Source organism: Mytilus californianus, unplaced genomic scaffold (assembly GCF_021869535.1).
Source record: "Mytilus californianus isolate M0D057914Y unplaced genomic scaffold, xbMytCali1.0.p SCAF_1, whole genome shotgun sequence".
NCBI lineage: Eukaryota > Metazoa > Mollusca > Bivalvia > Mytilida > Mytilidae > Mytilus > Mytilus californianus.
In genome coordinates, this window is record NW_026262581.1 from 79,388,730 (window position 1) to 79,414,581 (window position 25,852).

At 31.6% G+C, this 25,852-nt stretch overlaps 1 protein-coding gene across 8 annotated transcripts in view; it reads right to left on the bottom strand.

Moving 5' to 3' along the window:
* LOC127707937 (multiple PDZ domain protein-like) overlaps positions 1-25,852 on the bottom strand; it is a 189,105-nt gene that overhangs the window by 124,179 nt on the left and 39,074 nt on the right. For 7 of the 8 annotated variants that reach the window (XM_052212752.1, XM_052212715.1, XM_052212742.1 and 4 more), the window contains exons 8-12: positions 24,170-24,299; positions 15,041-15,132; positions 10,446-10,581; positions 8,998-9,138; positions 5,330-5,409 (exon numbers count right to left, since the gene is read on the bottom strand). In XM_052212752.1, coding sequence (XP_052068712.1) covers positions 5,330-5,409; positions 8,998-9,138; positions 10,446-10,581; positions 15,041-15,132; positions 24,170-24,299 — 579 coding nt within the window. The remainder of the gene's footprint in view (positions 1-5,329; positions 5,410-8,997; positions 9,139-10,445; positions 10,582-15,040; positions 15,133-24,169; positions 24,300-25,852) is intronic. The other variant, XM_052212723.1, reaches the window with a different exon arrangement.

Here is a 25,852-nt window from a genome sequence, read left to right on the forward strand (position 1 = left end):
GTATATAATTCACATAGGGAAACAATTATCAAACGTCTCTATTCTTCCATGGAATATTATTGTTATGTTTCCTTATCAGACAAATCTATTTAACTGAATATATCCTGATTTACTATAAATCCTTATTTGTCAGAAATTTTGTCCTCTTAAAATCAGTTTATGTTCATGTCTCGTTGAATGTGAAAATAATAATCTTTTATTAATCTTCAATCTGTGATTTACTTATTCTTCTAAACACATTTCTTAAAATCAAGGTTAATTCTTTGCATGGAAACAAAGCAATATATTTTTTTTTATTTTGCTTAGTGGAAGTCTCTACATTAACAGAAAATATCATAGCTTTACATGTGTAATTATTGCTGAGAAAGAGAGAATTCAAACCTTAGAGCAGTCAGAAATCTTCAATACGTGTGCCACCTTTGAACCAGGTTATACCATAAAAACTTCAACAAGATTGAAGAAATAGTTAACGGAAAGAAGGAAATTATGCTTTTCATGATTTCAATAAATACCACTTTACTGCAAATTTTCTAAATCAACTGGAATTTTATCTGCTTTTACATTTTGCAGCTTTTTTAAAAAAATAATTATGCTTTATTACACCCATACTCATTCAAATGTTAACTTATTTCTTGCATTTCTGTTTTAATTTCATGAATAGTTGTTTTAAAAAAATATCAGAAGTTGAAACCTAACCTGCTCATATGAACCTGAGCAAAATCTAATGTCACCTAAAGTAAGCTGTTTAATCTGAGATTAATCAATTTTAACATATGTAAGTAACACAGTTTAAATAGATGTAGATAAAATTCAAATTGAAGAAAATTAGACACCTGAATAAGTTTTAGTGTAAATGCTTTAGAAAAATAGGTGCACTTGAAGTGTTTTCATATATTAAAATGAGTTTTACGTACTCAATGCCTGAAACAGTAGATAGGTAAAAAAGATATTCCGTAACTATTGGAACTAAATGCTAATTTCAGTCTTATAGAATCTCGCCTAAATCCAATAAACCACTACAGTCTGGTGACATAAGATTGTCAAGCACCATATGATCAATCTATATATGTCTAATTCAATATATTCCAGTAACTTATACAATGGAGGTCCTGTTATTAAATCATATGCCAGGTTGATCACAAGGAACCTAAGGTTAAACTTTCCATATCAAACCATAAAATCATGTTTGTTTCCTCAAAGTAAATATTTTCAATAGTACAGTTATCTTTTTAAAATAGATTCTTTTATAAATAATGAAATTCTTTAAAAGGTTATCGAAAACTCTTTTTTAAAATATCCTTTAAGTGCCTCTGACCATGGTGACAAACAAGTGAAGATATATAGTATATTGACCACTCCACAATGTGTCTTTTTTATTTAATTAACTGGAGAAAACAATTTTTCTTTACATAGTAGAGAACAGACTGCAAATTAATGAACCAAAGAATTATACTACCATTATACTATTCTGATGCCTGAGTCGCAACATCAAAATATCTGCCTATACAAATATGGTTTTAGATACAAATACACAGATTTCCACCTAGTAAAAAAAAAATGTTCTTCTTAAAACAGTGAAATAGAATAAACTGTTATCACAGAGATATGTCTCGCCTTTTTATAATTTTGATAATGCAAATGTTGAAATTAAAATAGCAATACTTTAACATGTAAGTTATGCAAATATTCAAAGTCGATGAACCATGACTGAAGGTACATGGCTAAACAATCTCCATGGTATGAGATGTGCCAATGCTAATACAACTGCATACCAAATACCATTGACTTATTATAAGTCGTTTTCTTTAAACAAACCTAAACACAAACATTAACTTGTAAACTATGTAAAAGTTTCAAAGTCAATTAACCATGATCAGGAGTGGGGCTATATAATCTCCATGGAAACGATACTTGCAAATGCCAATAAATTTGCATACCAAATATCATTGACTTATCATTAGCAGTTCATCTTAAACTGATCTAATCACAAACTAATGCATGTAAACTAAGCAAAAGTTTCAAAGTAGATAGACCATGACTGAGGTGGAAGGGCCAATTATTCTCCATGGAAATGAGATGTGCTAATGCTTATACAACTGAACACCAATTAACATTGGCCTACCACTAATGGTTCCCCTTGAACTGACCTAATCACAAACTAATACATGTAAACTTAGCAAAATTTTCAAAGTCTATAGACCATGACTAAGGGGGCGGAGCCAAATAATCTCCATGGAAATGAGATATGCCAATGCTTATACAACTGCATACCAAATATCATTGACCTAACACTAGTGGTTCCCCATAAATTGACCTAATCACAAACTAATACATGTAAACTATGAAAAGTTTCAAAGTCAATAGACCTTGACTGAGGGGGCGGGACCAAATAATCTCCATGGTAATGAGATGTGCCAATGCTAATACATCTGCATACCAAATATCATTGACCTACTACTAGTGGTTCACCATGAACTAGACCTAATCACAAACTAATACATTGTTGACGCTGCCGCCGCCGGAAACAGCATACCTATGTCTCGCTTTTTGACTCCGTCAAGGCGAGACAAAAATGGATCATTGTTTCTTAACAATACATATTTAAATGTTACTCTTATGCAAAGTCTATTTGTGACCTTGATCTTTCATATCTTATCATGAAAGCGGGTTATTAATCTAAAGAACACTGCATAACAATCTAAAACAAACTTTCTAATATGTTGCTCTCGATACAACTATGGATTTATTTTATTATGTTTGGTAAAGTCAGGAAAATTATATTATACAAACTACCTTGTCAAAGATATATGCACAGAAGTACAGAAGTACGTACTTCTTAATCTCATCAACACTCTTTTAGGTGGATGATTATTGATGAGTAGAGCAAGAAACAATAAAAATTCGTTACAGACTTGAGCTCATGCTGCGGCAGCATAAGTACAAAGAAAAATTTGAAGAAACTATTGAAAATTCTATACAAATGTCTTTAAAAAGTACTGTTTACATGGAGGTCAGCACATGGGTTAATTTCAATGTCATTCTTATGTCATCATAGCCATACCTGCAAACCTCTGAAACCTTCACAGAGGGAGAATTCCCCTCAGCTATGATAGCCGAGGGGGAGATTTTGAGCGAAGGACCTTTTTCAAGTTAAATATATGACCAAGGATTTGTATAGTAAGACTATAAATCCTTGATATGACCTGTTTACTTATTCATCTACAAAACACCAATAAGAGTAAATAAATATACTGTATTTCTTCAATTCATGGTTATAATCTATAAAAGTCTTCTTTTTTTTTTTTTTCCTTTTTCAATACCTCCGAGTCTCATAAGAACAACGATTTGTATAGTACTATACAAACCCTTGATAAAAATGCCATGGCGGTCGAGTAACATAAAACTTTCAGGTCAGGACGGGTACATTGAAATAACGTATAATAAAAAAAACAAATAATCCAATAATGTGTAGTCTTGTTGTTAAAGTAATATACAAGTAAATTCAATAATCTATGATTTATTAAAATTCCATTCCAGGAAATTATTTACATTATATACAGTTTACAAAATGCATAGTTCAAAGATTCATTGGTACATCACTTTCACACGGTATCACAAACGGATTTCATTACATTCCGTATAAAAATAAGCAATAGTGTCCAATACTGTGCACACAAAAAAAACCACGCAAAGTGTCCAATACTATGCGGACAAAACCATGCAACAGTATCCAATACTGTGCGGACAAAAACCACACAACAGTGTCCAATACTGAGCGGAGAAAAAAATCACGCATCAGTGTCCAATACTGAGTGCACAAAAACCAAGCGACAGTGTCCAATACTGTGCGGACAAAATATAAAGAAATAATAGTAATTCCGAATCTATCAGTGATCTGCCAAGATGTACCTAGAATAACAAAAATCTGAACCTTATATACACATTGCCACCAAAAATGCACCAAGAATTTGACCTATATTCTACTTGTTTATCTGACCTAAATTGCCACCAAATATGCACCAAAAATGCACCAACCTATTTATACATAATAAAATCCTACTTAAACTAACACATGCAAAAAGGCTATGACCTCTATGAAATCAGATACATTACACACTACTGATAAATATGATACAAAAATAAAATGTAAAAAGAATGAAATAAATGACTTTAACAGATAAGAGAAATATTGTCTTATTTACACTCTATCAAGAATAAGAATAAGTATCATAATTGCTGGGACTATTATACTTTCAATATTTGAATTTTGTGAGTCTCACACTAAGCATGCTTTCAAAAGTCGTACAGGCAATCAGAAGAAACCGAAAAGTTGATTGAACATGATATGCAAAATGAAGATTCATTGCCAAGTGTTGAAGTGAACTTGGTCCTAAAAATTGAAAATCTTTCATTCAAATTCTGCTTGACATTTCGATTTGCAGCTATCTATTTCTTATTTTTTACACTACCGCTTGGTCCAGACAAAGATCTCTATCGTTTTGGAGTTGACATAGCAGAAATGAATTTCGATTACCTATAAATCGAACATAAAAAGTATTGACCAAAGTTTTCAAATGATCGCCGATTGTTTATTTATTTCCATTGACAGTAATGAAAAAGCAGAGAATTACGAACGCAGGTCATTCTAGGTTTAGGTTGGTTCCCTCCGTAAAATATTCAGTATGCCTCAGAATATACAAATATATCAAGCATGTCAATAATGGCAGAATACCAGTCTATTCTAGGTTAAATATCCGAAACCGGGAGATTTTATACTCCCTTGAGCGGACCCGCAAGCATGAGATTTCCGGAATTTAGTCATTTGCGTTGGTTTAAGATTGGGGTAGTTAATCTTTGCTGTGTTCCTTATTCATGTTTTGTGGCCATGTACAATGCATTTAAAAGAACAGCGAAATGTTTACATAAGGTAAATTTCACAGTACACAGTCTACCACAAAAACAGTGAAAATTAGACGCACACAAAAAACTACTGATATACCGTATCTGATTAAAGGTATTTTATATATTAAGTAGATATTAATAAATCAATTTAATTGAAATTGACCAGACATTTACATTAATTTGGTCTTAAGAAGACATTATGCATGCTGTGCAGAGATTATAACTTACAACATATTTCATGGCAGACTAAAAACTTTTCTTGTTTAAAGACCTTGAAAGTTTGGATCTGTTTTCAATATCTAATCATATATCTCAAGGTTAAAAAAACATAAGTAAAACAAAAAGAACAAGAAAAAAGTTTTTTTTTTAGTGTTGATTGGATCAAAACGATTACATTTTATTTTTACAACTCATCTTGAATACTTACAACAACTTCAAAATCTTCTCCAATAATAGGTTCCCAACATTGTCTAATAGCAGCTTCCACATCTGGTAACAGTTCCCCAGCTGTAAAAATAGATATATATGGTATTATAACTTATATAAAGTATGATTGCCAAAGAGACATTATCTAACAGAGTCCAAATGACGTGGATTTAAGTAATTATAGGTCACCATACTGTCTTTAACAATGTCTTTTCCCACATCATAATCTATTACAATACTGTAAATCAACTTTTTTCATGAGCAATTAATTTTCCAGACTTTCGACTTTCGTGAGTAAAATAATGTGAAAATGTAAAACTTTGGTCTTTCCCTACATAAATACACCAGGAAATTTAGAAAATAAAAAAAAAATCGGTTGCAAGTGGAGAGGAAAAGCTTAACGCAAAATGAAGGGTCCATGAAACTTGGTTGGTTCTTTTTAAAAATTATTAGACATTTTATGGAATAATATATGAGCAATTATTCTAAAGGCTTCTAAGAAAATAAAAATTGACTATAGATTGAGAAAGACTTTTTATCTATGTCTGCATTGCATTGCAGAAAAATATATGTTTGCTTTAAGAGAGACACATGATCTTGATTCAAAATAGTTCTAGCTGCATCATAACTCAGTTCTTAATAATGGAGAAATAGTTCTTGAATTATACAGGCTTTGTCCCAAATGACCCCACGAACTCCAGTAACATTGAGTATTCCACCGTTGTTAATCAACAATTAATACTAGTCATGCTAGTAAGGCCAAGTGTCAATACTCTATGTAATTATAATTAAAGAACCTTAGTGAGCGCGCTCACATACCCCACGTCCCCACATTGTCATTGGAGAAATAAAATAAGTGTAAGAAAAAAAAATTGTATAAGAAAAATTTCCTGTCAATATGCAAATCTACATAGTATGTCCTTATTATCTACAAAGATTCATGAAATTCTGTTGTGTGGTTTCAGAGGAGTTGTGATGACAAACTGTTGCAAAAGTACATTGAAGCAAATAAGTTCAAAGGGGCGTAACACTAAGAAAAAAAAAAATGAATCATAATTTCCTGTTGATATGCACAACTACATAGTATGTCCTTATTATCTAAAAAGGTTTCATGAAATTCTGTTGTGTGGTTTCAGAGGAGTTGCGATGACAAACTGTTGCAGTAGTACATTAAAGCAAATAAGTTCAAAGGGGTGTAACTCCTGGAAAAAAAATTGAATCTTAATTTCCTGTCGATATGCACATCTACGTAGTATGTCCTTATCATCTGAAAAGGTTTCATGAAATTCTGTTGTGTGGTTTCAGAGGAGTTGTGATGACAAAAGCTTGCAGTAGTATATTGGGCAAATAAGTTCAAAGGGGCGTAACTCCTGGAAAAAAAATTGAATCGTAATTTCCTGTCGATATGCACATCTACGTGGTATGTCCTTATTATCTGAAAAGGTTTCATGAAATTCTGTTGTGTGGTTTGAGAGGAGTTGCGATGACAAAAGGTTGCAGTAGTACATTATTAAAGTAAATAAGTTCAAAGGGGCGTAACTCCTAGAAAAAAAATTGAATCGTAATTTCCTGTCGATATGCACAACTACATAGTATGTCCTTATTATCTAAAAAGGTTTCGTGAAATTCTGTTGTGTGGTTTGAGAGGAGTTGCGATGACAAGAAATAGGACTGGCGGACTGACAGACGGACAGACGGACGGGTCAAAAACATTATACCCTCCGCAACTCGTTGCATGGGGGTATAATAACAGATTGATCATATGGAATCTTCCATTGTTATCCCTGTCAATACACTTATACATAATAATCTGAAAATAAACAACTCATCTCAACACAATCAAAGACAACTCCACAAGACACAATGTCATCATATAATAGTAAATGATGGACAACACTCGGAAATGTAAAAGTTGTCCAAATATAAATAAGGACAAAATTCTAGGTGACCGTGATATGTGACTTGTGTAGCTGTTACGGTATAATTAAGCAATGTTGTTAGGTGAGATTTAAAATTTGAAACTGAATAAGATTAAAACTAGAATTTTCAAGATTGGTTTTGGTCATTTTTAAATTTTTTTAACAATTTTTACGATTTTAAAATTTTCAGCTATTATTTATGATAAATTTTATTTCACAGCAAGAGCAGTTCATGTGTTAACAAATTTTCTTGCAATTGGTCAGTTCCATCCAATACTATTAATTTAACTATGGAAATGAACTAGAATCAATGTTACTCAGGTAGTAGTATGCTTTTGTATAATTTTTACGTAACTTTTACCTGTTGACCTCTGAGGAATTTTGGTTTATTTGATCAAATTGACCACTTGCAAAAAAAAAATGGTTTACACATGTTTTGGTTATATCAAATTACCAATATTAGGATAAGGCACTTATTAGTACAGATGTTTGACCTGTCACAAGCCAAAATGTTAGTGGTTAGTAATTCAATGATTTAATTATCTCCTAGACAACTAAAAACTCCTATTAATTTACCATTGTCATGGAGGTATAAGAAATGCCAGACAAATAATTGTTGTCCCATGAAAAGTATTGTTGCAGACAAATTAAAATGTAGCTCAAACAAATACAAATTTATTTTGTATTAATTGTGAATGACAGGATTCTGTGTTGGACACTTTAAGACAGAATTATCTGTATCCTGGTCGAGACGATGTTCTGCTCAAATTCATTAATGTCAAAACATTCTGTTATGATCAATACGAATATATATTGCAGTGCAAGGACCTAAAGTGTCTCCAATATAAAATTTAAAATCAATACCAGAATTTATAAATTGTCAAACATGAAAGAAAAATATTCAAATTACATTATTATAACATTTATTTTCTAGTTTTCTAACTCAGGAAATAGGAAAGAAAAGTGTTATTATAATAAAACAGGAAACAAATGTTATTAAATATGATTTCTTTTATGATTAATTTTCCTTTCATTGGGATGAACAAAATAATTCATATAATACAGAAACAGTTACCTTTGCAGACCAACAAATCTATAGTTCATTTCTAATCAATATAAACCTTGCAAGTGCCCCTAGAGATTAAAAATTTTCAAATCATCTTTTTCCAAAGCCTTTTCCAAATGTAAGATTTTAGATTTTCCTGGCCATTTAATTAAGAATTGAATGCTTCTTTTTGTAATCTTGTTATAGCGTAAAAGTGTTGAGCTAAGCACATTTTGGTATGAAGAGTGAAACCGCTTCATACTCAAAATGTGCACACTATCAACACTTTTACAGCCCTATTATATTATAAAAAGAAGCATTCAATTCATATAATAACATTTATATGCTACAACCTTGAAATTATGAATTCTATCAAGATTTTCGTTTGTTTTCCTACGCATTGTTGTGACATTGTCATGGGAAGCATATGCCATCATAAATGTTGCATTTTATTGAGAAATATAATATAATTTTAGAATGCCTCGCGATTGTTGTCATCCAATCAAAAGTATGGGTTCTTATGAAACATACATGTAATGAAATTATGTAAAATTGTATTCACTTTCTTTTCTCTGTCAGTATTCAACAAGTCAGACTTAGTCGTTAACAGTATTCTACAAGTCACACTTTGTCATCAACAGTATGTATTCTACAAGGCAGACTTAAGTCATTAAAACAGTATTGAATTCTACAAGTCAGACTTACTATAATCCTCATCACAGAACATGACTGGTATATCTTCCACATCTACTTGTTGTTGTGGTTCATACACAGGTGGAGCTGTCTCTGGGGCTTGTACAGGACCTATTCCATTAGAGGGATATGGTATGTTAATATTAGGATGTGCTGAAAGTACACAAGGTGCATGGAATCACTGGATTTTTTTTTAGTGTTAAACTAGTGCACTTATTGTGAAAATAGTTATAAAAACTTTATCGGTAATTCAGTACATGTAAATGGTGCCTTATGTCGAACTGAATTGTCTGTTAGTTATGAAAGTAATGTTATTTTCGTCATATACACACTTGAAACAAAACTTGTGATAACTCAAAATATGTATTTCTTTTTTTCTAAAGTTACTCATTTATATGTCAACAACATTTGTTCTGTCAATTATTGTTGAAACAATCAAAATTGGTGAAATTCTAATATAATTTTAATAAACTAAATAATATTTTGCTAGTTGCAAACCACTTCAGGATGAAAAACAAGTTCAAAAAGATCAATGACTGTGTGATGCTTAGGTTGACAGAGTATACCTATAAATTCTCAGGTAAGCAAAGCAAACCTCAGCTGTCTGGCATCCAATTAATAAAACTCAGCAATAGGATATCTAATTTGGTCATTTTTTATTTACAGTAATTACACATTCAAATTTCATAACTTGGAAACTGCCTCAGTGGTCTCGTGCTTGTCTCCAGTGCCAGAGGTTGTGGGTGCAATCACCATCACGGTCAAACTGAAGACTTTAAAATTTGTATTTGCTGTTTCGCCGCTAAGCATGCAGTATTTAAGAGTAAAATCAAAGACTGGTCAAAGAAGTCAGAATAATATGTGCAGATAGGGTGACTAATGTCTGGACTGTTATCTTGGGAACTATCAAGTTAAAAATCGGGCTCAGCTTTCTAGTACAAAACATGGTTCCTATTCATATAGCATTAGCAATGTTCTTGTCCTGATTATGCATTCAATTTAATTATTTTTCAAAATAGCCATCCATCATCATCATAACTTGAAAAATATGCCTTCGTGTGTCATGGAAAATAATGTAGCCAAAAAATAAAAATAAGGGCTAGGGTTAGGCTTTTTTTTTTGGTCAACTGAAAATGATCATATATGTATATTATATATGTCTAGATAAGTCAGATTCTAGACAGAGTTCTACGCCAAGACATGTTTTGTTGACGGTGGACTTAACTTTTATGAGAATACTGATTCCAAATTCCGTAAAGTTCTTATTTTTAAAAAGCAGTCTAGACATCAATATCTGGTTAACCATACACAGACCTTAACATACAATAACTAACTACTGATGTAAGTTAACCATCTAGTTTTAACATATGGTCCCTATTTGATATTTATTGTTTTATTGCTTTTATGTCCAAAGACGATTTTTTTTTTTTTTTTCGTGATGGCCTTTAAATTATACTTACCTAAGTACTGTTGTAATTTTTCAAATTTTGGTCCACGTTGATATCTTGCTAGTTTTAGAAGGACCATTTGTCCAGTATTTCGTAATACTTCCACAGCTTGATGGTTAGTGAAGCCTTGTAAGGATTGATTATCCACCTATAAATAAACAGAACTGTACTGTCTGATGATGATGTAAGGATTGCATATGTTGTATATCAGTATTATCCTTCATGACAAGACAAAATAATTGGTGAAGACTTGTAACTGTTTCCTGGTAGCCTCAGAGATAATTTATTATTTTGAGCCTACTGCTTTTCTTGGATGCCATTTGCAGGGATTCTTTAAAGATGTTGGATTGGTTTGGGGTTTTTTTTAGCATTTTTTGGACTTGCAAGTTATAATTTGCTTTAATGTAAAAGAATTGAAAAAAAAAACCCGTTTCAATTCATAAACTATTAAAGTGTGGTCAAATCAGCCTTTCAATAGTTAATACAATATATAAATACATATAATATTACTGTAAAAATCATCTGAAATCTTTTTCATCAAAAACATTTTCCAGTAATACTACTGTATATATCACAAAAGATTATATAACATAGATTAATTAACCCTGCTATGCCTGTTTCATGAGATGCTAGTTTGATTTTTAATTGACAATTAAAGAATTGTGACTGTTCTTTGAGCAGTTGTAAGGTGTTTGCTGCTGCAAGTTATTGTTTTGAATGCTTAAACTGCAGATGATGCCAGACGATGATAATTTACTTAAATCTGATTGGCCAATTAATAACCCGGGAAATATGAATACTAGTTCTTGATTGGTTGACATGAAATGCCAGACATATCAACGGTACCTATGCTGCATCCTAATTGGTCAATTTGAACGTTATGATATAGAGGTGCAGGAGATATAAACAATGTACATAGCTACCAAATACGATGTTATTGCAATGCAATCACTGCCCTGCAATTTCAACCATGATTAATAATATATTTAAATAAAATATCCACGTAACTGTGCTTAATATACTTTTGAAACAGTAGTATGTCACAAAATGCTGGAGATCAATAAACCATTTATAGTAATAAAAAGTGAATTTATAATGATAAATTCTTTTAACTTAATGATAAATATTTTTTAAAGAGATGGTCGGCATAATAATAATATTAGCAACTTATGCCTAGCGATGATTATTCCTAAAATAGTGGATGAGATTCAAGACATAGCACACCATCTGAAATTATGGTATAGGATGAGATTTTATTGCCCTTTTCAGCTTGTCAAAAGTTAAGGACTGGTAGTTGGAAAAGTCCATTACATGAATATTAAAGTATTTTTACATGTTATAGGTTGTTTGCACTTCATGGATTTGTACTATTAACTAAATTACAGTTTCATAAAAAATACCAAATGAACTTAATTTCAAAAGTGTGATTCATGCATGAACTAACAAATATAGTCAAAGAGATAAGAAGCTGTTATCATTGTTGTTATAAACCTTGTAATAAACTTTTTCACAAACTGTTCAATTAATGTTCCAATATTTCATTATTAAATGGAAAATAAAAGAAAATAATTTGTAGAAAATGTCCCGATTTTGACAGATATAATACAAAATTGCATCTCTATTGTGATTGATTGTAAGAATGAGTGTTATTACATGTCCCATGGGAGTTACTCTATCATTATACCATTAAACTATTTGTTCATGTTAAAATATCTTTCAAATCCAGAGGGAAACATGTCTAAGATCTAGAATATGATAGGTGTTTTAATCTTATATCTAGAGAACAATTAATGTTCTATGCCCTAACAAATCTGACTGCAGATATCTGATACATTTGTCAATAGTTTCTATGAACAGGACAACGCTATCTATCAGATTATTAAAACTGCCGTAACAAATAAAAGGTTTATCATGTTCTTTCTACAATCCTACAGATTACAACGGAAAAGAAGGGAAACAAGTCTTCAGCAACTCACTGAGACTGAATAATGTTTCACCAAGATACCGTTACTTTTTGAACCCTGAGATATAGTTTTAAAACATTCTATCGCAGGCACATATTTTACTAGCAAACCCAAAACTCATTCAATAAAATGCTTCGCTGGGGCACAGCTTGATACGACCGCAGAGGTCGAACCCTGAACAGTTGGGGCAAGTATGGACACAACATTCAAGCTTGATACAGCTCTGAATTTGGATTGTTATTAAATATTTGACACAGCATAGGTTTCTGACACAGAAAGAATGTGGTCTAAGAACTTGAATTTTTTTTAATTTACCTATTATGGTCCAATGTCCAAAATCAAAATACATGGTTAGATTCAGCATATCAAAGAACCCCATATATTCAATTTTTGTTAAAATCAAATAAAGTTTAATTTTGGACCACAATTTGGACCAACTTGAAAACTAGGCCCATAATCAAAAATCTAAACACATGTTTAGATTCAGCATATCAAAGAACCCCAAGAATTCAATTTTTGTTAAAATCAAACTAAGTTTAATCTTGGACCCTTTGGACCTCAATGAAGACCAATTTGATAACGGGGTCCACAAATAAAAAATCTAAATACATGGTTAGATTCAGCATATCAAAGAACCCCATTTATTCAATTTTTGTTGAAATCAAACAAAGTTTAATTTTGGACCCCAATTTGGACCAACTTGAAATCTGGGCCAAAAATCAAAAATCTAAATACATGTTTAGATTCAGCATATCAAAGAACCTCATATATTCAATTTTTGCTAAAATCAAACAAAGTTTAATTTTGGACCCTTTGGACCTTAATGTAGACCAATTTGAAAACTGGATCCAAAATTAAAAATCTAAATACACTGTTAGATTCGGCATAACAAATAAATAAATGTGATCAAAGATTTTACAAATCTTATGCGCCATACTGTGCAATTATAGATTACTTCTTGAAATTTTTCAATATTTGAAATTTGAAAAAAAAATAATATTTGAAGAATAATTCTTTTTAATTTCTGAAATCTGAAATGAGAAAAAATTGACCCCCCACAATTTCTTTTTATCCCCCCCCCCTTTTTTTCCCCCAAAAATTCTTTCCCTCAAGATATGGTCATAATCTCAATTCAAATTTCCAATGGAGTTGGCAACCATAATTACCCATTTAAATTTACCATAGTGCTAACTTAATCTATTTTATAATAGAATTAAAAATATAGTGTCAAATCTTTCATATGGATTTTTTTGTAAAAAAAAAAGATGCAACATTTGCAGATATTTTTACTGGTCTTCCTTTATAAATATGCATTTCTTTAAACATAATTTAAAAGCAGTGTAAGGGAAGTAACCAAAACGTTGTATTTGGATTACCTCCCTTACACTGTTTTAAATTATCTTTATTGTTCATTAACCATTACTTTATACATAATTTAACAGCAGTGTAAGGGAGATAATTTCAATGATGTATTTGATTTATCTCCCTTACACTGCTTTAAATTATGTTTTGTACTAAAGTATTTGTCCATTAACCAGGACAACCTTGTTTTTCCCCCCTTTTTTGCCCCTAATTCCTAAACGGTTTGAGCCATAACCCCCCAAAGCAAATCCTAACCATCCCTTTGTGGTATGGAAACTTGTAGTATAATTTCAGAGAGATCCATACACCGTTCCACAGTTATTGTCTGGAAACTAGAAAATGCTTATTTTTGGCCCCTTTTTGGCCCCGAATTCCTTAACTGTTGGTACCATAACCCCCAAAATCAATCCCAACCTTCCTTTTGTGGTATTTAATCTTATGGTCAAATTTCAAAAAGATCCATTCACTTAAACTAAAGTTAGAGTGCGAAAACCAATGTGTTTTCGGACGACGACACCGGACGACGACGACGACGACGACGACGACGACGACGACGACGACGACGACAACGTCATACCAATATACGACCACAAAATTTTTTTGCGGCCGTATAAAAACCATATGTACAAACACTGGCAACAAAATCATTCTAATATTTTTAATACAACAATAGCAAGGTTTGTTGGTTATATGATCAAATGAGAAACAGCCACGCAGAAAAGATATCCGACTCGTTACAATCTTAATATCAATATAAGGCATTGTTTGGCAAAGTATATCTTAATTCAATTATATGGCTAATAGCTGATTATTAAAGGGAAGGTCTTATGATGTAATTTTGATAGCCTTTCAGTTTCCCTTAATTGCAAGAAGTCAGGAGGCCTACAGCAACAACTAAAACATACTAAACTGATATTGGACAGACTAATTTCAAGTGAACAATTGATAGGTTTATTATTGAAAGTTGAAATCTATAGGCTAAAAAGGTCATTCGTCATTTCTTTTCCTTTCCCATTAATTTACACAGAAAACATGTTCCACCATTCAATCAGTACCAGATGTTAATTCACTTAGTTGTCAAGCATATGGCCTATTGACATGGATATATATTGTTGATGAAAATTTAATGAAATGGAAACTTCAAATATTCAGTGATTACAATAGCTCAAAAGATGGGCTTAAATGAGATATCATTTTAATGAACAAACTAATATGGTAGGTTCACCAATTTTGGTGCTCAATTTACCTGTTCACTATGACCAGTAAGGATAAACCACTAACCTGAATAATCTGATCGTTAACCTGTATTCTCCCATCTACACCTGCTGCACTGCCTTCAGCCACACTCTTCACAAAAATTCCACACAGATCATCTGTAAAAAAAAGAACATCAATGAATATTTAATTTCAAAGGGAAATTAGCTCCTAAACTGACAGCAAGGTCAAACGGAATACTGTAAATTCAGAAATTAATGCATGCATTCATTATTGCAATTTTTGAAGAATAGATAATACTGCGAGATTAATTATTGCGATTTAAGGAAAATCCATAAATACATTTGTGTGAGGAATTCAGGATGTGAGTTCTTATTATTGCGATACTCACTCAGTCACATTATTCACATTAATTAAAACCTCGCAATAATTTCTAAATTTACAGTATGTTAAATTGAACATGTCAAATTGAACAAGTCGAATGGAGCATGACAAATGAAACATGTCAAATGGAACATGTCAAATGGAACATGTCAAATGGAACCTGTCAGATGAATGTTGTATGAATTCAAATATAAAGTATTTTCAGGCAACTAGTATTACATTCTAAATGATTTCAAGACTATATTGTCATTAGACTCCACATACTAAATACTGCTGATGAAAAAACCTACTCCTCAATACATAACCTATCCACTGGATTGTGAATATAAAGTCAAGGTCACGTAAGGTGACAATGACTTGGTGTCAAGGTCTCACAACCTTATGACCTCCATACAAATGTGTAAAAAGATCGGGAAATCTCAGATACAGGAATAAAATTTTCGGTATCAGAAAAGGTTTGTCAAGAGAATAGAAAAGCATACCCAAAGATGTCTGAAATTTCTTGAATTCTTGCCAGTGTTTAATTGGTTCCTTATTTCACCAACTGACATTCACAATGATCATAAAATCACATGGAATGATGCATGCATCCAATCTCTCCCAGAAGGTATGGTAACAACACGACAATTGCTGGTAACCAACAACAGGGCTTTTGTTCCACAAATGGCAAAACATGCAAAACTACATTTAAAAAAATTTAAAAATCTAAGTTTTACTAATATTTATAGCATCAATCTTTAAGAGAATTTTCTATCCAAGATATCCAATTTAGTTGAGATTGATCCAACAATCTTTGGTTATTGCTTCTTACTAAAGGTTAATTCTGAACAGCACTTTGATTGCAACTAATATTATGTATGTGTGATTTCATTGATTATCTCTCTTGATAAAAACTATCGTGACTTTCCTATAAATTAGAAAACAAGCATTTAATCATTCTATTTTTGTATAAAATCAATCAATCAAAATTGTACCAATTATTAAAACTGAGTTTGTTTATACTTATTTACAGAATATTCATCAAATTGAATATACATTCTTTACTATTTATAATCCCTTCCCAAAGGCATTCTATAATTCTATATAGACATTGATATTTCTGCCAAGAAATAAAATAGTTGATGGAATAAATCTGTTTGAATTTTATGTTATTTTACCATTTGTCTGATTTACAGTATTTGAGGCTAGAGATGGAAACATCTTTATAAACAAAGAGAGATTACATATACAGCTTCATATAAATATGAAGAAAATGTGAAGAATTGGTTTTTGGTGCCTTCTGGAATGTTATGTTGTTTAAGAAGCTGCAAAATTGCTCATAACATTATTTTACCTGGTCATTGCTGGGACGATTCAAGGGGTTGGGGAATGGGACGTAATGGTAAAATTGCCAAAAAAAATTGACAATCTTATGCCTAGAAATAATCTTTTTTTTGCCCTCAAGGCCCCTATCTGAATCAGACACTGCATTAGAATGATCAGAAGCTTGATTTTTAAACTTATCTGATGTTTTTTTTTTTAAATCTGCATTAGGTCTCAATATTCTTGCATAAACTAGCTTTCAAAATACAATCAAATGCTACCTTGCCTTTTACACTTGTCAAGTTCATATCAGAAAATTCATCAAGTATAAATTTAGCTCATGATAATAATAAAAGTCAATTACTGATCAAATAAAATTTATAATAAAATTCAAAATATATTGATTTCACATAAAAAATTTCCAAATGTAATGCAAATTACAAAAACTTGCTGTAAATAGTTTAATTTATTCATATATATATATATATGACTGCAAATATATAGTTTATATTAGTCATATACATATATCATGGCACATTTTGTGACTCAGTGCTTTGCTTACTAATAGGTAGTTTCACAAACTTATCCTTTGTATTTTTAAATAAAAGAACATTAATTATCTTCATATCTCTATATTGAATAGACACTTCTAAATACTAATTTTTGTCTTTGCTTATCAAAGAAATTGGCATAGCCCAAACCATACAAAGAGGACACCAAAGGAAGCAGTGGAGTACACTATATCTAGAAATTTTAAACACCGTTTAGGAATACAACAAAGATTTAACTGACCTATCTAAAGCAGAAAATGCTAACAAAACCCATTTTACAGTATAGCGTAATTTGAATATCAACACTAGTCTAGCTCGTGATAGAAGCAAGATATGCAAGGAGACAATATTCATATAGTGCATAAATATTGCATCAGTTTACTTGTATAGTAAAATGGCTGATTGCAAAATAAAATTGAATTTCCAATACAACAATGTTTGTAAGAAATCTATTGATTTGAAAATTTGAAATAATCCTTCAGTGTCTGTGTTTTTATGAGTTTAAGATAGATAGAACTATTAAAAGAGGCAGCAAACCTAACATAGGAACATTGAAGAAATAAACCATATAGACTGAATTATAATACATGTATGATGTCATTTCGTATGGTGCACTTGAAATATGCCCACAGGTCTGAATATAATCACAAATATTCAGTGTCGGCATTGTTTTCTGTCACCAAAGCTGTCTTATTTAAGCTCATCCTATAAACATGTGCTATATCATATTATACAACTTAATCCTATGATAATAACCATTTTGATGAAATGTACACATGTTCCTGGAATTAACTTCCTCCAATAAAAGTTCTAATAACCTAGTCAGTTTGCAAAGAGTTCCGCTCAAACCAGTGTTAGGGGTCTCTCAAACTTGCAGTGAGGTGAGAGTTTTTCCTCTGTGTTGAAGGCCTCATTGTGACTTATTTACTGATTTTATGTCATCAATGGATATCCCATATCCTTTCTTTTCTATTAATATATTATAAAATCTAGGGTGTAAGAAAACCAAAACTAAACTGAACTGATAAACAAACAAACAAACAAGATGAGACATGGTCATGTGCAAAAAAAATGAAATATAGTAAGATCATTTAATTTCAACAGAGGAATCTATTTCCTTTAAATATATCAATTGCAGATTATGCCACCTCAGCTTGTCAGTTTAATTTGACAACATTAATTCCTGCCAGGCAAGATAGTTATTCCAAATTCAAAATATTTTAAGGTATTTTTTTATTTTCAATGTTTCTGATTTGATCAACATTATCATCTATCTTTTAATATGAGGAGGCATAGGGAAAAAAATGTTTTTTTATTAAAATACAAATGTCAATTGGTCTTTTTATTCAAATTTTCAAATAGTCCATGAGAAAACCTGTCAGGTAATAATGTTACACATTCCTTTCAACCCTTAAATGTCTACTGTACAACAATAACATTTTTCTGCTGTTTTCTGCTGATTGGTCGGGTTGTTGTCTCTTCAACACATTCCCTGTTTCCATTCTCAATTTTACTTTTATATAAAGTATCCAGAAATAGCATAAGTCAGCAAAAATTTGAGTGAAACATCTTTATTACTGCTGAAGTACAATTACAGGTCATAACAGGTCATATCTACCAATCCAATCAACTAACATATCCTTACGGGATTCTTCACACCAGACTTTCTCAGAAGTAATATGAATTATTTCTCACTAAGTCCTATTGTTGATGTCTAATAGAGAGATAGGTCATTTGAGTAGATATATACGGTTACCTATATTAAAATATGCTACAAATAGTAGTTCTGCCTTCAATTTTGGACCAGAAGGTAATCACAAAACAACATCCATTCTCATGTTTTTAACAAAATTTCATTCTAAAGAATTTAAAGGTTAAACAATCACATAGTCTGGAGAACAGGTTGATTTTAAAAATATCACTGAAGTATTTTTCACTTTACCTATCAAATCTGATTTCCTATGATGGTTACTAAGTATTGCAGAATCAAAACTAAATACATATCTCTTTGAAACTGGTCAATTGAAATTTTTACAAGAACTATTAAAAAATTGTTACTGGTTGAAATCAAAATTACTCAAATGGAACAGCTTGAATCAGGGCTGAGGTTACTTTAATTTTGTTTAGTTTGCAAAGCTGTCTCACTGAAATATATCCCCTTGCCCCCAATCTCTTGTTTATTCATATTCACATAAGATTTGACTGACAGAACTTGCATGGAATGGACGAATCATTTAACATTTTGTCATGATGGTGCCTTTAAAGCATACTATACAGTGTGTGTTTGCTCATTGTTGAAGGTCATTCAGTGCCCTATAGTTCCTCGTCCTTTGGTCTCTTGTGGATAGTCGTCTCATTGGCAATCATACCACATCTCCTTATTTTCATATAGGTTGAGGATTTTTACCTCTACATAATTTAAGAAGACAGAAGTTAGATTTCTGAATTGCCAATTGGTACACTGGGTCTTATTTCACTTTCCCAGAAAATTATAAACTGAGTTGAAAAAAGTATCTAAATTATTTAAAAATTAAATTTCATTATCACCTGGTCAGCCAAGCAAGTTACAATACAAAGCAAATATTATATGTCAGCATGAAAAATTTAAATAAAATACAGGTATTATTCTGTATGACTAACACAGTCAGAAAATAGATAAAATGGATTAAAACAGAACTAAAGTACAAGTATTTAAACAAACAGAAATATTAATCTTAATGACACAAGAGACAAACTGAATTTACAAAACCTACGAACATGAACAAGTATCTGTAGACTATAATACCCTTGAAATGTTTGTTAACAATAAGTGGACCAATTAAGCGAAAATATTGCATGGTTTTACCAATATTACTCACAGACACTAGCGCCTGGTTGCATAAATAAAACAGGGCATGTTCTCAACAAGTAATTCTCTTTTTTTTTTATTTGTTCAATAATGCAATCATAAAACAGTTTCCTACAATTCTTTAACTTTTCCTGTATTGACTTTTCATCTAATTTTTAATTAAAAGATTTTTACAACTATTCTTGGTATACAATCAGATATGAAAAAATTGATTGAGCCTAGGCGCTTTCCAGTGAGGCTTGCACCAAATGAACTAAAACATTTTATATATTACAAAACGAATATTTTACAATGCTTTCAGAATTACTTGATTTAAAAAAAATAAATTGTAAGGTCATGACTGCATGTAACAGTATGATGTCATGTCAACACAAACAAAGAACAAAATTGATGTTTGTTTAAATCTGTGTTTATAAAAATGGTCCATCAAAGGGTTTTTGCAGATTTTCAGAAAAATATGTCTTAATTGTTTTTAACATGTTTCTTACACTTTTTTCTTACCAATGAATAGTTAGATATTTTTTGAAGCACAGTAGTTTTTAATCTAGACAGCATTATCTATATTCATCTTTTAGCTTATAATCCCATTTTGAAAAGTAAAATCACTTAATAAATTGTTTGCTTTAAGTCTGGTTTGTTTTCCTCAACAGTTTCATAAGGTTTCTGTTACTGCAAGGCTTCAGCAGTGACTTTCCAGTTCAAAGTGATGGAAATCACTCATGGAAAGATTGGAAGAGAAGTTTGAATAATTTCAAATTATATTCAAGTATGGTGAGGACCAAAAATAAACCTTAATATAGCACTATTGCAGACAATTGCATTTACCATAGGTCTTTAGAAGGAAAAGCACTTTTTCAGTAGATAAAATGAGCTAAATATGAATCAATGAGAGTGGGTCAACAATTTCGTTTAAATTGCAATTAGTATCATCACCAAATAATGTTCCCTGTTACATGTTTCACCTTTTACATTTTATATTTAGAAACAGGAGAAACTACCAAATAAAGATTCTTCTAATAAAGTTTATCAATTATCCTTGTAGGACATGGGGCCAACAGATAGACATGAAAATAAGATCTTTATTGTCTTCAAAAATTATTCTAAAAAGGTTTTTAGGGGACATTTTGTATGTTGAAACATAGGAATAATATTTTTCTCCTCTAAAAATTACTTATTGATTATGAAAACAATTATTATGATTATATGTTACTGAATATTAAAAGTTGTAGGTTGTATTTTAATTCAATTTATAATTTAATAATTTTCAGAAAAGGGCATTGAAAATGTACTTTTTCAACATAAACGAATTAAAAAAAATGCTCCGCTGGGGCACAGCTTGATACGACCGCAGAGGTCGAACCCTGAACAGCTGGGGCAAGTATGGACACAACATTCAAGCTTGATACAGCACTGAATTTGGATTGTAATTAAATATTTGACACAGCATAGGTTTCTGACACAGAATGAAAGTGGTCTAAGAACTTAAAAATTTTTAATTCACCTATTCAAACCATATCATTATTATTTGCTTTTATATATAAATCAGAAATAACCAATTCAAAATGGAAAATTTAAAGAAAAAAAAGGAAAAAAAATCCCCCCCCCTCAATTTTTTGAACCCCCTTATGATTCATCACCCCCAAACTCAATCCCAGCCTTCCCTTTGTGGTATGGTACCTTGCAGTACAATTTCAGAGAGATCCATACACTTGAACACAAGTTATTGTCTGGAAACTAGAAAAATGCTTGTTTTTTGGCCCCTTTTTGGCCCCAAATTCCTAAACGTTTAGGGCAATTACCCCCAAACTCAACCCCAGCTTACCCTTTGTGATATGGAACCTTGCAGTACAATTTCATAAAGATCAATACACTTACACACAAGTTATTGTCCTGAAACTAGAAAAATGCTTGTTTTTTTGCCCTTTTATGGCCCCTAATTCCTAAAATTTTGAGGGAATTACCCCCAAAATCAATCCCAGCATTCCCTTTGTGATATGGAATCTTGTGATACAATGTCAGAGAGATCCATACACTTACACACAAGTTATTGTCATGAAACTAGAAAAATGCTTGTTTTTTCCCCTTTTTGGCCCCTAATTCCTAAAATTTGGAGGTAATTACCCCAAAAATTAATCCCAGCATTCCCTTTGTGATATGGAACCTTGTGGTACAATGTCAGAGAGATCCATACACTTGAACACAAGTTATTGTATGGAAACTAGAAAAATGCTTATTTTTGGCCCCTTTTTCCTAAACTTTTTGGGCAATTACCCCCAAACTCAATTCCAGCTTTCCCTTTGTGATATGGAACCTTGTAGTACAATTTCATAAAGATCCATATACTTACATATAAGTTATTGTCATGAAACTAGAAAAATGCTTGTTTTTTGCCCCTTTTTTGCCCCTAATTCCTAAAATTTGGAGGCAATTACCCCCAAAATCAATCCCAGCATTCCCTTTGTGATATGGAATCTTGTGATACAATGTCAGAGAGATCCATACACTTACACACAAGTTATTGTCATGAAACTAGAAAAATGCTTGTTTTTTCCCCTTTTTGGCCCCTAATTCCTAAAATTTGGAGGTAATAACCCCAAAAATTAATCCCAGCATTCCCTTTGTGATATGGAACCTTGTGGTACAATGTCAGAGAGATCCATACGCTTACACACAAGTTATGTCTGGAAGTTACAAAAATACTTATTTTTGGCCCCTTTTTGGCCCCTAATTCCTTAACTGTTGATACCATAACCCCCAAAATCAATCCCCACCTTCCTTTTGTGGTATTAAACCTTATGGTAAAATTTCATTGAGATCCATTCACTTTAACTAAAGTTAGAGTGCGAAAACTAATGTGTCTTCGGACGACGACGACGCCAACGTCATACCAATATACGACCACAAAAAATTTTTTGCAGTTGTATAAAAACTATTGAAATGGGGATTCATTTTTCATAGCAAAAATACACTTCCTGCATTCCAATAACTTATATTGTTCAAAGAAATTTGATGGGGAATAAACTAAAAAAAAAATTGGTTTGCTCAGTTACAAATTTTGAAATTTTACTTACTGTTTCAAGCCAATCATTGATAAGTGTTATCTAAATTATTGATTCATTAGATGATTATTATATAAATTTATCGAGTAAAATATAGACCTTACTTGAATACCTTTTTTTAGTTTTATTTTTATATTTAATATTTTGTCTTTTCTTATGACAAAAAAAAAAAGAAACTAGTTAATTGTTAATCATTTTTCTTTCAGACATAATTTATAGAATCATTTTCTGTAGTGTAGATCAAAAGTAATAGGCAATGAATAATTCTATCATTTCTATATTTCAAACATCTAACATTTACATTTGTGTATACAATAATGAGGTCAAGTATATGTGTACTGAAATGTATAATGAAGGATTCCTCTGCAGATGTCAGTATAATGGTAATCTCCTAGTTATAGCAGTAAAATTGTTAAAGGGGCAAAATTAAAAAAAAATAATAAGGAAGGGACATGTAGCAAGTCTATGATCACGGCAGTTTTCAATCATGCTGGTAATGTATCATTACTCTTACCTAATTTAGATGACAAAACTAGCCTGTAAATTGACAAAACTAAAGACACACATACTTGAATGAACTGCTCCAAAGATATAACCCAAATTTTTCACAGTTCATATGTGCATGAGAATTACAGGGAACTATATTTCAGTGTGTATACATTCTGTAGATTTAGTAGCTAACCTGTGCTACTTCATGTTTGGGAGGCCAGTGCCTTAGGAAAGACTTGGAACAACAGTTCCAATCTTTTCAAAATAATACGTCCCGTAAACGGGCGTATAAAAAGTAAATCTCGTCAGTTTAACATTAGCATTGATAAGAGACACACAATCAATAGTTAGCTGAATAGTGATTTATTTTACAATTTAAATTTTTGTTGAAGTATTTATAAAGAAACAATAGAATTTGACCAATTTACAGCACTATTTTTCTTTTCATGAAAATCAAGTAAACAAACCACTTGCAAAAATTAGTTGGTTTATAGTAACCTATGAAAGGCTGTTTGTATGGTATTACCCCTTGGTCTAGGAAAGACAACATCTGATAACCTACCTGGATTGTCACTCTGACGGCCAACATAACCAGCTATTGTAATACCAAGACCATGTTGGTTGTCTTTCAATAACTCTACATCAAAATAATTGATCTCTGGGTATTCAGGTGACATATCATCGAAACCATGCTAAAAAGAAGACAAAAAAAACTATTACAGAATATACGGTACAAAAATAAATTGATATGGTATCAATGATTGCCAATGAGACAACTATCAATCAGAGTCCAGGTAACATGGATGTAAGCAAATATAGGTCCCTAAATGGTACTGCCTTCAACAATGAGCAAAACCCATCCCAAACAGTCTGCTGTAAAAGGTCATACATGACAAAATGTGAAACATATAAAACCAGAAAACTGATTTATACACGGAAAGCCATTGTTAAGTTTGTAAAACAATGCTTCCAAAATTAAAAAGAATATCACAAGACTTTTTTTTCTTCATCTGTGTCTATTTTTTTTTTTATTTTTGTCTCCAAATTAAGCAGCTGAAAATTTATTTCTATTTACAAGTTATCAATTCCAGTACCATCAAGCTTAGGGGATTAAATATCACTTGCGTTATTACTTTGAGGAAACAGTTCAAGTTGTATTGACATTTTGTTCTCAATAATCTCTAAAAAGTCTGTAAAAACATGGTTCAATCAGATTAATGTTTTCAGCATTCATAGTTTGATAGACCTTAAGCAATCTGACAATATAAGCACTGTTGGATTATGCTTAGTGAAAAGAGCATGGACAATATGATTTGCTTTGTCACTAAGATTTCATTGCTGATGGAACTCTGTAATCCTTAGAAATAATGGTTTAATTTCATACCTAGTATGCAAATAGTTTCATGCTCAATAAATGGATGTTTTATTTCCAGTGTATATTTTTTTTTCAATGCTAATTCATGTGTATGTAAACAAGAGTGCACACGCTGAAATGTCTCGCCTTCTTTACTAATCATTGATATTATGTTGATAGTCCTAAATATAAAGCTTTATTACAACTGTCACATAAACTTAACATTAACCAAGTAAACTAAACATTGACCAATGAACCATGAAAATGAGGTCAAGGTCAGATGAACCATGCTAGGCAGGCATGTACAGCTAACAATTCTTCCATACAACAAATAGAGTTGACCTATTGCTTATAGTTTAAGAAAAAACAGACCAAAACACAAAAACTTAACACTGAGCAATGAACCTTGAAAATGAGGTCAAGGTCAAATAAAACCTGCGTGACTGCCAAATAGATCATAAAATATTTCCATACACCAAATATAGTTGAACTATTGCATATAGTATAAGAAAAACAGACCAAAACACAAAAACTTAACTATAACCACTGAACCATGAAAATGAGGTCAAGGTCAGATGACACCTGCCAGTTGGACATGTACACCTTACAGTCCTTCCATACACCAAATATACTAGACCTATTGCTTATAGTATCTGAGATATGGACTTGACCACCAAAACTTAACCTTGTTCATTGATCCATGAAATGAGGTCGAGGTCAAGTGAAAACTGTCTGATGGGCATGAGGACCTTGCAAGGTACGCACATACCAAATATAGTTGAACTATTGCACATAGTATTAGAAAAAAAGACCAAAACTCAAAAACTTAACTTTGACCACTGAACCATGAAAATAAGGTCAAGGTCAGATGACACCTGCCCGCTAGACATG